The following is a 15149-nucleotide window of genomic DNA, read 5'->3' on the forward strand; positions in this document are numbered from 1 at the left end:
GCGCAGAAGCACTGGATCAAAACTATATTACTATCTGGCTGCCATCCAGGAGCACTCTAATGCATTTTTCGCTTCAATTTTTTTTCTCGTTACGGCATACATAAACCATCAATCTAATCGTGGTAATGTATGTTGCACCATTACAGGTATTTAAATCGTTTGCCTGCTACCAGAGTTTCAGTGATGAATAGCGGCGACCTCCAAGAGTAATCACCGCAAAACATTCCCGTCACGACCGCAGTGACCTCAGTTGACATCGGATTTTCCTGAAACAAATCCTGTCTTGTTTCTTGCCGCATATAAAGCAGAGGAATATCAGTTGGTGTGTTCGGTGTAGAATGGGGAGGGGGGGGGGGGGGGATTCAAGGTTGAATGACTCTCGTTATTCTCTGAATGAATAACGAGAGTTCTTGGATGGTGTTGTAATAACTAATATTACCCTGAAAAAAAACGACATAAAATTGAAAACTAAAAGGGGCGCAAAATCCTAATCCTCCGAGTTGATGAAAGACATTTGAATAGCGGGGAGATTGTGTCGTTTAATGTATTGTGCGCACCATAATCTCCCCGGCTGACGAAAATGAAAAAAAATTGCTCAAACCAATCCATTGTCACGCAACGTTTTCCAGCAACAAATCTCGATCTGAATCGCCCCCGCTGTAGAATCCGCCCGCGGGCGATTCATCCAGCGATCACGGAGCCAGGCTCTCGTGCTTCTGCAGAGAGCCTCGCGGATGAAATGGCAGCAGCAGCAGCAGCAGCCAGTCAGACAGGAAGCAGGAGGACTAATTCCATAACAAGAACATCTGCTGTGCTAGATCTGACAGACGGCAGGGGGCGGGGCCTCGCGGACTTAGCTCCGCCGCGGGGGGGTTGCTGCACTTTCTGGTGGAGGAGAACTAACGACGGCAACGCTCTGAAGCAGGATCAATATTAACCAGGAACACTCGCAGGACTTCAAATGTTTCTTTGCTTTATACCAAAAAAATAGATATGAGTAAAGAATCACAGGAGGATTCTGAAATAATGATGCCAATTTGGTCCGCGCGTTGCTCTGCCGATACGGGGGTTTGGCAGGTGGAGCGTGGGCGGGGTGGAGACGGTCACAGAATCCCATCGCTCCGTCGTGACTCACCACTGTGACTAACCACTGACTGTAATACCTGAGTTTTAGGGCTTCTGATTTTCCATTTTCATCTCCCCCCCAAGAAACGGCAAACTGCCAAGTAAGTGCGAGCTGACCTAGATGGTTGTCTTGAGTCTGTGGCTTCCTGTATCACAAACTATCTTAATGGGCTCCCGAAGAAGCCCGAGCCGGCAGATTTATTGTCTTTGATCGCCTTATCCCCTCTTAGCCTTAACACGGATCATTTCAACAGCTTTAGAATTCCTTAACATGAGCCCAAAGGCCCGCCTGGTACCCGCTGCACACACCGCCGGCTGAGGCGTGCCTTTAAGGCGCTGCTTACCGGGGGTCTGGAAGTTGATGCGTCTCATCTCCACGGGGTCGGTGGGGTGGTGGGCCATCATCTCTGCGTTGCTCAACAGGCTCTTCGTGCCGGGCTCAGAGTCCTTGCGTTTGCTTCTCAGGGACCAATTAGCCAAATATCCAAATACCACATTGAAGCAAGGAGAGGGAGAGAAGCAGACTAAGTAATGACATACCATCACCATGCCAACTGATTTGAATCCGCAGGGTGTTTGTTGGCGTATTATTCCAGGAGCCTTGTGTGTGTCCGCTCTCTAAGATAAGGTATCTGCTAATTGTTCTGGGCTGAAATAACAACAGACTTGACATTTGCTTAATCTTACCTGTCAGGCTTGCTGCTTCCAATGCAATGAGCGCAGGCACACCAAATAATTAGAAGCAGAGGAGGAAAAGGGAAGAACACATTGTTAGAAAAGACACATTGTTGGAGTGGGGGGGAAAAAAAATCTATATTAACGCATTAGTATTCAAATGCTTGATGGCTCTGGGCACATCACACATGCATATGTCAGGGTCAGAATGTTTGATAGCTGCTCGAACAGACTGGGACGACTACTGAATTGATCATAATCCAACGCACGGTTCTCGAAAAGGGTTGAGCACGGAACGAATATAAGAACCGTGGAATCAAACGGCAACCTTTTGAGGAAGGATCACACAAAAAGGCGTCTATTTTGGCGTTTGCCAAATTTATCATACTATTCAGCGGGTGCTTTTATCACCCGATAAACAGTGTGTGAATAGCGGCGGGATCCTCGCGTACCACCTCCTCATGTAATGAACCTATAGGCATTTGACCCACTTCTTGTAGAGGAGTATCGCGATGACGATGCAGATGATGAAGACCACCGCCAGGACGGGTCCCACCACCCAGATCAGACCGTCCCCGGCGTCCAAGGGTTGCGGGTCCGAGTCCGGGGCGATCACAGGGTCAGTGTAGGGACTGGCTACGTACATCTTCTGAAATCACACACAATGTGCACATGCTTGAAAAAGGAGGGGCGGATGACGAGTCCAGAGACGACACTGCATCATGTGTGTCTGTGCAGTGTGTCTGTATTGTTTTATGGTTTGTTTGCCCATTCTAATTTAAACCCCACATAAAGCAAACCCGGGCAAGGCATCGCTACCAATAAACGTAAGGAGGCGTCACTCTTTATTAGCATGCGCGACGCAAACGCAGGGTTTTATTGCCTTTTTGTTCGGCCCTGGTTTGACGGACATGTGTTTTATTGTTTTAGCAGCAGGGCCGATTGATTGTAATGTTTGGTGACAAGGTTCAGACAACTAAGACATTACGTGTCGAAGGAGGGAAGGGGAAGAGAGGGAAGGAGTGAGGGAACGAGGACGAGGATTAGAGCGAGTTCTAGAGTTTGTACGTCGCAGCGTCACATTGCAACGACTGCCGCCATTTTGGGAGCATTTGAATGCTAGCTATTACATTTTTTCTGGTCATTGTTTCTTAATTAATCCTGAAATGATGTCCCAATGAGGGGAGACATTGTTGGTTTTGAAACAGCCACAGTGTTCCTCATGCGAGACGCGGCAAAACAACGTTTTCATTAGCCACGGTTACGGTATATTAACGTTGATTTAGGAGCCACACGAGTCCTCTCCCTATGACCAGAGTGCTATGATGAAGCATCTGCAACACAAACTCCCATGATGCACTCTGAAGTTCAAGCCCTGTTCGGAGACCACGAGAGACGTCGGCGCGGCCCCCCCTACCCCGGTGGTGGCGTTGAGCTCGGCCAGGATGAAGAAGACGTACTCCTGGCCCGGCTCCAGGGCCCGGTTCTCGAAGCCGCCGTAGTCCAGCTGGTCCCCCAGGGCGAAGAAGGCGGGCAGGGTGCCCGGCGTGAAGCGGGCGGTGATGTACGCCCTCCGGAGGTCCACCTGCTTCTGCTGCCGCGTGTCCCGCTGCCGCTGACTGATGTCTTTGAGAAGCTGCGAGGCGGGCGGAGAGAGGCGGAGAGAGGCGGAGAGAGGCGGGGAGGAGAGGGGGGAGAGACGGGGGAGAGACGACCATGTTCGTTCGCTGTGATTTATGGCGCGCCGCGCCGCTGACATTTAAGCGTTTCCACAGAGTCCAAAGATTTTCAACGGAACCGAGTTCTCACGGCCTTTCTTATTTCTCTTTGTAGAATGAATAGGCTTCGGCGGCTGTTTGGCACTGCGCTCCTACCTCCTCCAGGTCCATTTCATCGGGGCTCTTAAGGTGTTTGATGGCGCCTTTGGCTCTCCTCAGTGGCACCACCACCACGTACACGTTCCTTCAAGCACAAGGGGGAAAACTAATGTCGCTATCTCCGCCGTACATATCCATGATGGACACCTAACCGGCTCTCTCTTGAGCATTTCACGACAAAACATGTTTCCCCTCGAAATTCTAAGTAAAGTTAAGATTTTGACATCCATTGCGATCTCCGGCCAGGGGGGCGTGTCCATGGGGGTGGGGGCTTACTTGACGGGCGTGCGGGTCTCCAGAGAGGGCAGGATGATGGTGACGGTGGTCTCCGAGTCGCGGGTGTGGTCCACCTCGGGCCGGCGGATGGTGATGGGCGGGGAGGTCTTGGCGTTGATGCGGTGGCGCAGGCCCCCCATGTTGCCCTCCGGCGAGGTGATCTTGAAGTCGTAGCTGGTGTCGGGCTGCAGGTTGGGGATCACCGCCTTCCGGAGCCGCGCGTCCACCTCCATCTTCTGCCGGTTGTACTCCACCTGGATGCCGGAGGGGGAGAGGCGCCGGTCAGCCTCTCAGGGTTCACATGCTGCGCGACAAGCGGTGAACGTACTGCAGGGGTAGGGTTGATGCTAGCACTGAACTGACTGTTTGTAAGAAAAAGTGCTTGTCTGCTTTGTATACGATGCATGTCTTGTGGCTCTTCCCAAAGTCGTGCCCCAACTTAACTAGAGTCTAGAGTATTACACTGTTTTATCAATTACTATTTTGAAGCATTAAACATCTTGACTTAAACAGATATGGTTCTTTATACTAGTATTTCTTGTTACTACAGAGCGTCTTTTGAATTCTAGGCACGTGTGATCGAATCCTCTGCTCATTCTGTGCTGTGCACCTGAATGTCCCTCCAGGGATTAGTAAAGTGTTACCCTGTAAAGACAGGTTGCCACATTTCAATGCATAAATACATATATACCGTCATGTACCAGTGAATAGACCTACAGTAAAGCGATACGGATAGGTGCTCTCTGGAAACTCCCAGGTCAGAAGAACGCTGGTCTTTGTGGCTAAATTGACGGAGAAGTTCCTCGGCACATCTGCGAAAAAGAAAAAAGCCCCACCAAAAACCGAAAGTCAGAACGGCCTTTAAACCAAGCTCGTCTTCAATTCAACAGTCTCTCTGTGTGGTCCATCTGCAGACCTGTGAAACCGAGGGAGGAGTACATGCTGGTCAGCTCTGTCGCACGGGGGAAGAGAAACAACACAAGAATGTCAGGAGGATGAAGGGAAGGAGGGGGGGGGGGGGGGGGGGGGGGTGACGCAGAGTCGTGGATGGCACACAGTCGGACGCGCGCACAGGATTGGAGGAATGTGACATGACACATTCTCTGATGAAGCGTGTTTTCCGTGAGAGGTTGGGTCACACAAGTCAAACGGTTAGCGAAAGGGTTTGAGTTTTGGATTCTCGCTGTGGCTGTGGCGGTCAATCAGATGCAAAAAGAAATAGGAAAATAATCATACCTTGAGGTGCAGCGGCGTGTGCCGTTTCCAGCTCATTTTTAGCCCGTGACTTTACTTACCCCGGGGGCGTTTTTCGGGCGCTACATCCATCCCCTGCTCTGACTCTTTTACCTGAGGGAATGTGATAAGCAGCGCTCCCGAGGCAAACACCCATAAGCATTCAGCCTGCTTCCACCGGTGGTGAAGGGTAGGTGATGAAGGTGTTGGTAAGTGAGTGAGTAGAGGAGGTTGAGGAGGGGAAAGCGCAGCTGTGCTCCTTTGGACTGTATAGCACTCCGCCTTGGTGACAGCCAGAGGTGGGGGTGGGGGTGGTGGTGGGGGGGGGACCAGCCTGTAAGAACCGGCCCAGAGTTCTGTTACTATTCTCCCCGGCGGGGGGGGGGGGGGGGGGGGGCAATGTTAGCGTCACAGTGGGAGGAAGTGAAACCGCCGCCCAGGAACAGTGCTCAAACAAGGTGGAGGGGGAGGGGGATTGCGGGGAGATCTCTCGCCTTAGGCCCAGCCCTACCTGTCTCAAAGGCCAGGGTTCGGCACACCAGCGGCGGGCTGAGCGGGCCCGCCCCCGCCTTGGTGTGGGCCCTGAGCTGGAGCTCATAGGCTGAGCTGTGGTTAAGGCCGAGGATGGTGTACTCAGACTCGGAGGCGGGGATAGACACTTGGTACAGGGGGGCGGCGGCGGGGGCGGCGGCGGCGGCGGCGGCAGCGGGGCCAGGCGTCGCAGTGCCGCCAGCCCCCACTATCGAGCCAGGCACGGCGGTGGAGCCGGCCGAGGCCACGGACGGCGGCCTGGCCAGCTCTTCGGCCTCTCTGTAGGCCAAGGTGTACTCTGTGATGGCGCCGTGCCGCTCCTCCGGGGGAGGGGGCAGCCAGGAGAGCTGGAGGGAGCAGCAGGTGGCGTTCACAGAGTCCCCTATTCTGGGGAATCCCGACGGCGGGTACTCGGGGATTTGGATCTCCTGACGCACTCCCTGTCCGTAGCCCGCCCGGCTCCGGGCGGAGAGGAGGAAGACGTAGGTGGAGCCCTCGCGGAGGCCCTTCTGCACCGTGTGGGTCCGGTTCTGGGCGGTGAGGTCCAGCGGGGCGCCGAGGGACGAGTTCTTCGGCCCAAACTGCAGGCGGTACCCCAGGACTTCAACCGGTGGCCCCTGGGAGGCGGAGCCCGTCTCTGGGTCCCCCGGGGGGGCCGCCCACCGAGCCACCACAGCGGGGCCCGCCTCTGGACGCAGCCACAGGGACGGGGGGCCGGGGACTGCAGACAAGGTGGAAAAAACACGCAGAAAACCAATCACGGCTGTTGATATCTGAAAGCATCGTTGCCATTGTGCTGAGGATAAAGCCTCCACTTGAAGTGGTTTGCATGTGAATTTGCATTGCAGGGTTTTTAATTCATGTGCGTGATTGCCATTGTAAAAGGGTATTTGAGTGTGAGAAGCGCTATCAAAATTAAACGTGTGATACATTTTAATTCATTCGAATAAAAATGTTTTCTGTTTTATTGTCCATTGGTTTTCTGCTTATTAGGGATAACAAGGCTTCTGGCGTAGCTAACTGAAAGATCCATTCCTGTGTGTGTGTGTGTGTGTGTTTATATGCTTCTTTGTTTGTGTGTGTGTGTGTGTGTGTGTGTGTGTATATGCTTCTTTGTTTGTGTGTGTGTGTGTGTGTGTGTGTGTGTGAGAGAGAGAGTGTGTATGTGAGTGTGTTTGTGTGTGTGTGTGTGTGTGTGTGTGTGTGTGTGTGTGTGTGTGTGTGTGTGTGTGTGTGTTCCTGTGTGTGTACTAAATCATGTGCAGTGAACTGTGCACGCGCCATATGCTCACCTCTCCCTGGGGTCGGAACCAGCTTGGCTTTGCTGTGGGTCCCGTCCCCTTTGGTGGTGTAAGCGGCCACGGAGACAGAGTACAGAGTCTCTGCTCGCAGCCCCCCCAAAATCATTTCCTATCGGCAACACACAACCACAACACAACCATCAAACCCCCGGGACGACAACAAGGAGTTGTAAGTAGCATAAGTCGCATTATGCCAAAAAGAGAGAAATGACTGGGGTACGCGTGTGGTAATGTAATTGCCGCACTGTGAGAATTCCTTAATGGGATGTTTATGTAACATTCACTTGATGTCAAGTCATATTTCATGTCATATACGAGGGCGGGTATTCCTGCACTCACATACTGAGTGGAGTCATCCGCCTCCATCTTGTCCCAGAGACAGGAAACATCCGGAAGGCATTGGCAACAAAGAGAGCAATTGGGAAACACGAGTCAAAAGACAGAAAAAAAAAACAGCCAGACGAGACTGAGCTTAATGCGGTTCCAGACATTAGCCTCTGGCAGCGCGGCTATGTATCATTCAGAAGGATAACAAGCAGCACTATATTCCTTCTCCCCGACCGGCGGGGTCTCACCTGGGCGTCGTCCAGCAGCAGGTCTTTGATGCGGGGCAGGGTCCGCGACTCCCCCCCCTCCACGCGGCTGTAGTGCACCTGGTACCCGCGGATCTGACCCTGCTGTAACCGCGGCAACACCGATCGCCAGCCCACTCTAAATGCTGAGGAGTTGAGCGGCTTGACATCTATCTGACGTGGGGCTGCCCCGGGCACTGAACACACACACACGCACACACACACATTAGTGGATACAAACACACACACACACAAACACACACACACACACACACGCACACATGCGTAGACATAAACACACACCAGACACACACACACAAACACAGATGCGTGGACACAAACACACACACACACACACACACACACACACACACACACACAACCACACAGTAAAACAAACGCACACACAAAGAAGCACACAGATAGAAACAAACACACACACACACACACACACACACACACACACACACACACACACACACACTTAATCCACTGACCTATTAGAAAATCTATACGATAAAGGTCAATGCGGTGCCGCCCCCCCGCCCCCCTGTGCCCCCCCCCCCGCCCCCCTGTGCCCCCCCCCGCCCCGCTGCATACGTACCGTCCTCGGCGGTCCTGCAGAGCAGCGGGGGGCTCCGGGGCCCCTCCCCGTCGGAGGACGGCCCCGAGGCCAGGGACACGTTGTACCAGCTCCACTTCCTCAGCCCCGTCACCAGCGCCTGGCCCGCGTCCGGGGCCACCTCCAGCCCCGGGGGTCCCGGGGGCCCCGGGCCCCTGGGCAGGGCCTCCCTCCCCGACTCCCCCGGCAGCGGCCAGTAGCTCAGCTCGTAGCGCGCCGCGCCGCTCCCCGCCCCCGCCGGCGGAGGCGGGGTCCACCTGACCCTCAGGGAGGTGGAGCTGGCGCTCTCACAGGACACGCCCTCGGGTGCAGCCCCGGGCTCTGATTGGACAGGGGGCAGGGAGGGCAGTTGGCAGGGGGTTACGGGGGAGCCCTGAACAGAACAGGGGTCTGGTGTCGGGGGGGGGGGGGGGGGGTTGAGGCAAGGCAAGGGAGGGGAAGACAGCGCCAAGCAAAAGGAACAGATATAGAAAAGGAAAGAAATGAAACCACATGAAATCAAGAAGCAAATTTAATTCCACAATTATAAGAGAATGTAAGTGAGGGCGACATCGTGAGGCCGAGAGCCGTTCTTAAATCAACACGGATAGCGCGCGACGACCCTGACTTCGCCTCTTCATAATTCGGTGAATACGCTATTCACGTGGCGTCGTTGTAAAGGAGGGGGGGGGGGGGGGGGGGGGGGGGGGGGGCTACGTGAGCGGGGGCCTGGCAGGGCGTGACGTTCGAGAGGCTCGAAGGCCGAGCGTCTGTGTCCGTCGAGCCCATCGCCCGTAGTGGGTTGAACCCCCCCAGCCGAGGAGACCCCCGGGGGGGACCCCTCAGAACACAGGGGGCCGTGGCGGTGTAATCCGGGGGGGGGGGCCGGAACGGGGGGCCGGTGGACGGCTATCGGCCCCGCCGAGGTGCTCGGCGACACGAGAGGCGGAGGTGTTCACCGTGACACACACCTCGCGCTGTGCCAAGAAGACGGCCCCGGAGACGAAGGTTACGACAAAGGGAGAGATTGTGGGGAAAGGCACTCGGAGGGATTGATGCATTGACTTGTTTTTTAAACAACAGCAGTCGGGAGATGGAGACATCGTTCAAAAACATCCTGGGGGGAAAAAAAAAGCGATCTTTTAGCATCAGGGTTCAATGGCACAACCGCACACACATGCATGCGCACGTAAAAACAACCGTGAGAAAGCCACATCCCTAAACCGCGTGCACGCAAAGACACACAAACACACATATCGAGGCAACAGACACACCTACAAACACACACAAACACTCAGCTCCCTCGATCACAGGCATGACACACACACACACACACACACACACACACACACACACACACACACACACACACACACACACACACACACACACACACACACACACACACACACACACACACACACACGTACATACATAGCACCCATCCTTCCCTCAAAAACGCACCCGCTAACCAACAAAGCAGCGCCTTGCGGTTGAGGGTGTGCGTTGCGCCTGCTGCACCTATGCGAGGCAGTGCAGGAGGTCCTGGCTGGCAGGTTCAAGTATCTACGCACTCAGCCGTACCCAGCGCGCCTCCTCCTTCTCCCCGGGGAGACAATCTAGATGTGCACCAAAGCCCCGCGTGATAGCGCGGCGCTCCCAACCTTCTCCGGGAAATGAATTCTTCCTGCGAGAAAGCGTCTGCTTATCTGCCGGCGTCCCCCTCCCCTGCCCTCTGCCACTCCCAGCACAGTGCCACCCAAGCTGCCTTTTCTTCCCCAACTTAGAGGTAAAGGGTAGGGCAGCCGGGCGCATCAAATCCAGCAACACGCGGCCAGCCCCCGGAAACATGATCTGGTATGAGCACACATTGATTTATCACACTGCAGTGGAGAACACTTATTCTTATAGACTTATACTTTATATATATATATAAACGTACAAAGGGCTTACCTCTTTCTTGGACGCCGACGCGTATCAGAGCTCCGGATCGCTTTGCTTGACTTTACTTCTTTACTTATTTTGTTTGGATTCTTTCCCTTGCTCGGTTGTCTCTCTCTCTTCTCTCTCTCTTCTCTCTCTCTTCTCTCTCTCTTCTCTTCTCTCGGACTAAAGTGTTTTTTTTGTTTTTTTCCGCCTCTCTTGGAGAGTGGGTCCTGAGCGCTTTTAATTTGTCATATGAATAGCAGTGACTCATATTTGGCCTTCATCGCCGGAATTACAGTGATTAGGCAGACGGAGAAGAAGAGACACGGCCGAGGCGGGGGAGAGGATCCAAGTTTAACGACAAGGACGAAAGCATCCGACCAACCACCACTCACCTGCCAACAGCGACCGACCAATCACTAGCAATCACTTTATCCTCCACACCACTGGCCAGCTTCCCATTGATTGTAGGGGGGAAGAAAAAGCAGCCCAAACAGATGAACTCTTTCAGAGGAGTGTGACAGCATGACAGAGTGGCCGTGAGGGAGGGAGAAGAAAGGGGCGGGCAGGGACATTAAGGGCTGCTCCCCGCACTCCGTCTCCATTTGTCAGCGTGTTTTGCGGTCGGAGAATGAGCGAGGATGAGTAGAGCAAGAAAGGCACACTCCGTGCATATAGGGTGGAGCAGAGAGGTTGGAGCACGGTAGGGGGGGGGGGGGGGGGGGGGTAGGTGATAGATAGACGAGATAGAGGGGGGGGGCGACAGTAATGACAAAACAGCCAATCCACCGCTGAGGGAAAATAGAAAACACCAATTGCATGTGTCTTTTTTTGTGTTTGTGTGTTGCGTATTGTTCTTTTGTGCTTGTACCTTTTTGTGTCTGTGTGTATCTTACATATTGTGCAGTGACAATTTAATTGGTCTGTGTGTGTGTGTGTGTGTGTGTGTGTGTGTGTGTGTGTGTGTGTGTGTGTGTGTGTGTGTATGTGTGTGTGTGTTTGAGTGTGTGTCGGTTAAATGCATAAATATTTATTGGTGTGCGTATACAGGGGTAAGTGTGTGCGTATTAGCGTGTATGTTTGTAGGTGCACATTTTGTGTATGCACAAGTAGGCTTGCATTTTGTGTGTGTATGTGTGTGTGTGTGTGTGTGTGTGTGTGTGTGTGTGTGTGTGTGTGTGTGTGTGTGTGTGTGTGTGTGTGTGTGTGTGTGTGTGTGTGTGCGTGCAGGTCCATTACACGGGAATGTTTGTGTACAGACGTGTATACACTCATGAGCACATTAGTGAACCAAGGCGGCGGGGTGGCATTTGGAGACGTACTGGCTTGTGATGTCCTCTGCACCAGCTCGTTGGTGAAAGCCCCGATGCCCTTGTTGGAGATGGCAGCCAGGGTGAAGGAGTACTCAGTGTTGGCCTTCAGCCCCTCCACCGTGTAAGAGTTCCTGGGCCCAAAGGTCAGCTTCTCCTGTGTGACAGGCAAGAACAGACAAAAGTGAAGCGAAGTGAAGTAAAATGTGGGCGAGAGAGGGAGAGATGAAAAGAAGTATGGAGAGAGAGAGAGGGAGAGGGAGAGGAGAGGGAGAGGGAGAGGGAGAGGGAGAGGGAGAGGGAGAGGGAGAGGGAGAGAGAGAGAGAGAGGTCAGATGTGTGGTTCTAGGGAATATTATCAGATTTTTCCCTCCATGAGGTATGAAGTGGGTTTTTAGACTGAGGTCAGAAAGGAGAGAAAGTGAAACTGAAAGGTCGTACCAAACTTCCAAACTTGACAGGTTTGTAGAGCAGCTCGTAGTTGACGATGCCCTCCTTGGTGTAGGCCGGCTCCCAGGTCAGCTCGATGCTGGTGTCCGTCACCTTGCCAACCTTAAACTTCCCCGGTTGGCCCGGCACTGTAGGGAACATCGAAGTGTTAATTTAGACTCCCCATTTGTAGACAGAAAAATTGTTTTTTAACAATGAGTCACACAAACACTGCAATGTTTCCCTTTTTCTTTCAACCATCAAAGCAGAGAAAAAGCTAAAGAAACTAAAGGAAACCAAAAACGAACTGCTTCTATAACCGCCCCCCGCGCCCTACCCAGAGCCCCAGATCACTTTTGTATTTTTATACTGCCACCCAATGTCTTTCCTTTATTTTCCTTTATTATCAAATTAGAATTTCATGGTGCTATATAGTTATATGGTGTTTGCTTTCTGGTTTATGGCAGACACTTAAAAGCAGCAGTTCCGGCTTGCCCGCCAACATGACTCAATGAGGCTAGCTACTAAGTGGTAATTTATGCTGCGGCATGCAGATTACATGACCTATTCACACTAACTCACACATTCTGCATAAATAGCCAGCGTAAGGAAGGTATACATCTACCCACAAGCACACCTACAGCCCAGCTGCCATAGGAAGACACACACACCACACACACACACACACACACACACACACACACACCACACACACACACACACACACCACACACACACACACACACACCACACACACACACACACCACACACACACACACAGAGTTACACACAAGGGCACTTTGACATGCACACACACACATGCACACACACAAAAACACACATGCTCTCTGCGACATGCCTACACACAAACACACAAACACCACTCACTCTGAAATACACACACACAGACACTCTCTCTCTCTCTTGCTCTCTGACATGCAAGGACACACAGACACACTCTCACTCTCTCTCTCTCTCTCTGACATGCAAGGACACACAGACACACAGACACAAACACACCCTCTCTTTTCACACCCACACCCACATTGCTTTCCCTCTATTTCAAATAGCATATACATTATAAACATATCCCTCTCACACACACACACACACACACACACACACACACACACACACACACACACACACACACACACCACACACACACACACACACACACACACACACACACACACACACGGCATTTCACTGACCTCCAGGCATGACTTTGACGAGCACGGGCTCTGAGAAGGCCGCGCCCACAGAGGTGAAGGCCAACACCTGGATGTGGTACGTCTCGGAGGTGATCAGGTACTGGATGGTGGTGATCACGCTGTCCTGAACGTTGTGGATCTGCCACTCGTTCATAGGCCGCGACGGGTCAATGGTGTAGTACACGCGGTACCCCTTCACCTACACACACACACACACACACACACACACACACACACACACACACACACACACACAACACACACACACACACACACACACACACACACACACACACACACACACACACAAACACACAAACACAGAGAAGATGACAGGGGATGAAGAGAGCGAGAGAAGGCACCAGACGGACAGACTGTAAAGCTGTTATTCTTCATGGAGGAGGCTGGTGGTGGAGGAGTGATATTAGTCCTCCTGGTCATGGGTTTTTTGAGGTCATCCCTGACGGTATTAAACACTGTAATCTCCATCGCCGTCCGGCAGCATGCTAATCCACAATGCTGCCCTTGTTTGTTTGTTGGTCCGACTAGACCAACACAGGTAAGGCTCTAAATCCATGACGTTATTTTCCCTATTTGACTACGCGGGGTCAAATGGATTAGCAGGTTTAGTTGTGTAGGTCGTTGTCACAAGGTGAAACCCTCTCGCTGCGATGGCCGCCGCCGTCTCCCAGATGATAAACAAACATTAACGCTTCAGGGGTCGGGCAGACGTTTCATTAAGGGCCTCTGTGACCACTGCCCTGCGACTCTCAGGATTACATTAAGTATGGCTTTTATCTGTGAACTGTTGGTCACCTGCCTGTACATATCATCTGAGTGCAATGTCCTTAACCGTAATGGTGACTCTGAGCTTCATATCTGGCCTGGTCATCACTCTGTTCAGACTGCAATGTGCAATTTAATAACCATTAGACCGTCATCAAAATAATGCAGCGATGCAATTGGAGTCAGCTTTCACTGTATTGGATATTCTGATATTTAAGAGGAAAAATATATAAATATCCTCTAAATATAGCACATATGTCTATCATTTTAAAATAAATGAAAGGGAGAGAGATAAATATTATTGACATCATCCTTATGATGATATTAATAATAAATTCGTTTTTTACAGCGCTTTTCAAAAACTCGTTCATGATGATTGATTTTGATTACAGATTATAACAGTTCTATATCAATTCAATATCAGCGGCATATGAAAGCCTTTCCACAAAGTCCCCAATGCCTCCCCATCTGGCCCGTCCCCCCTCACCTGTCCCCCAATGCCTCCCCATCTGGCCCGTCCCCCCTCACCTGTCCCCAATGCCTCCCCATCTGGCCCGTCCCCCCTCACCTGTCCCCAATGCCTCCCCATCTGGCCCGTCCCCCCTCACCTGTCCCCAATGCCTCCCCATCTGGCCCGTCCCCCCTCACCTGTCCGTTGGGCTCCTCCGGCTCCTCCCAGCGGACCATCACGGCGTTGCTGGAGATGATGCGGGCCTGGACGTTGCGGGGCGGGCTGGCGGGCGCCTGCTCCCCGGTGCGGGCCTCCACCCTCAGGGAGGGCAGGCCCTGGCCGATGCTGTTGAAGGCCGACACGCGGATCTCGTAGTCGGTGTTGGGGTACAGGCCCCCGATGCTGTAGCGCGTGGTGGTGATGCCGTCCACCGTCTCGTACTTGCTGTCGGGGGCCTTGGCGCGGTACTGGATGATGTAGTAGGAGACGGGGTCCGGGTTGCCCGAGTCCCAGGTGATGGTGACGCTGGTGGCCGTGGTCTCCGTGACGATGGGGGTGCCGGGGGGCTTGGGCAGAGCTTTTTTGGGGGGGGGAAGTGAGGGAGAGACGGGACACAAGGACAGGAGGTGAGGTTTGGGATCATGAGCGGATCCCTGGCCTGCCAGCTCCCAGCTCTCTCCCTCGTGGCCCCTCAGCAACACAGACACGACTCATTTAGTTCCTCTAACAATTTAGCTGGACTTAAAGCTTCGATCATTATGTACGTCAATCATGGCACCCATTGCACTCATAAACATCCCTAAAAGGAGGGACCCCCTCCTCTGCGATCCTTCCCAAGCAT

The 15149-nt window shown here is 52.9% G+C and overlaps 1 protein-coding gene across 1 annotated transcript in view; it reads right to left on the bottom strand.

Moving 5' to 3' along the window:
- The window catches only part of LOC132463108 (receptor-type tyrosine-protein phosphatase S-like), a 28218-nt gene extending 13069 nt beyond the window's left edge, over positions 1-15149 (bottom strand). The window contains exons 1-17 of the mRNA XM_060059048.1: positions 15122-15149; positions 14506-15017; positions 13072-13270; positions 11869-12005; positions 11440-11584; positions 8195-8602; positions 7594-7787; positions 7358-7384; positions 7010-7127; positions 5698-6438; positions 4671-4765; positions 3954-4207; positions 3675-3762; positions 3218-3436; positions 2292-2449; positions 1813-1827; positions 1470-1582 (exon numbers count right to left, since the gene is read on the bottom strand). Coding sequence (XP_059915031.1) covers positions 1470-1582; positions 1813-1827; positions 2292-2449; positions 3218-3436; positions 3675-3762; positions 3954-4207; positions 4671-4765; positions 5698-6438; positions 7010-7127; positions 7358-7384; positions 7594-7787; positions 8195-8602; positions 11440-11584; positions 11869-12005; positions 13072-13270; positions 14506-15017; positions 15122-15149 — 3451 coding nt within the window. The remainder of the gene's footprint in view (positions 1-1469; positions 1583-1812; positions 1828-2291; positions 2450-3217; positions 3437-3674; positions 3763-3953; positions 4208-4670; positions 4766-5697; positions 6439-7009; positions 7128-7357; positions 7385-7593; positions 7788-8194; positions 8603-11439; positions 11585-11868; positions 12006-13071; positions 13271-14505; positions 15018-15121) is intronic.

This window comes from Gadus macrocephalus, chromosome 8, assembly GCF_031168955.1.
Source record: "Gadus macrocephalus chromosome 8, ASM3116895v1".
NCBI classification, from domain to species: domain Eukaryota; kingdom Metazoa; phylum Chordata; class Actinopteri; order Gadiformes; family Gadidae; genus Gadus; species Gadus macrocephalus.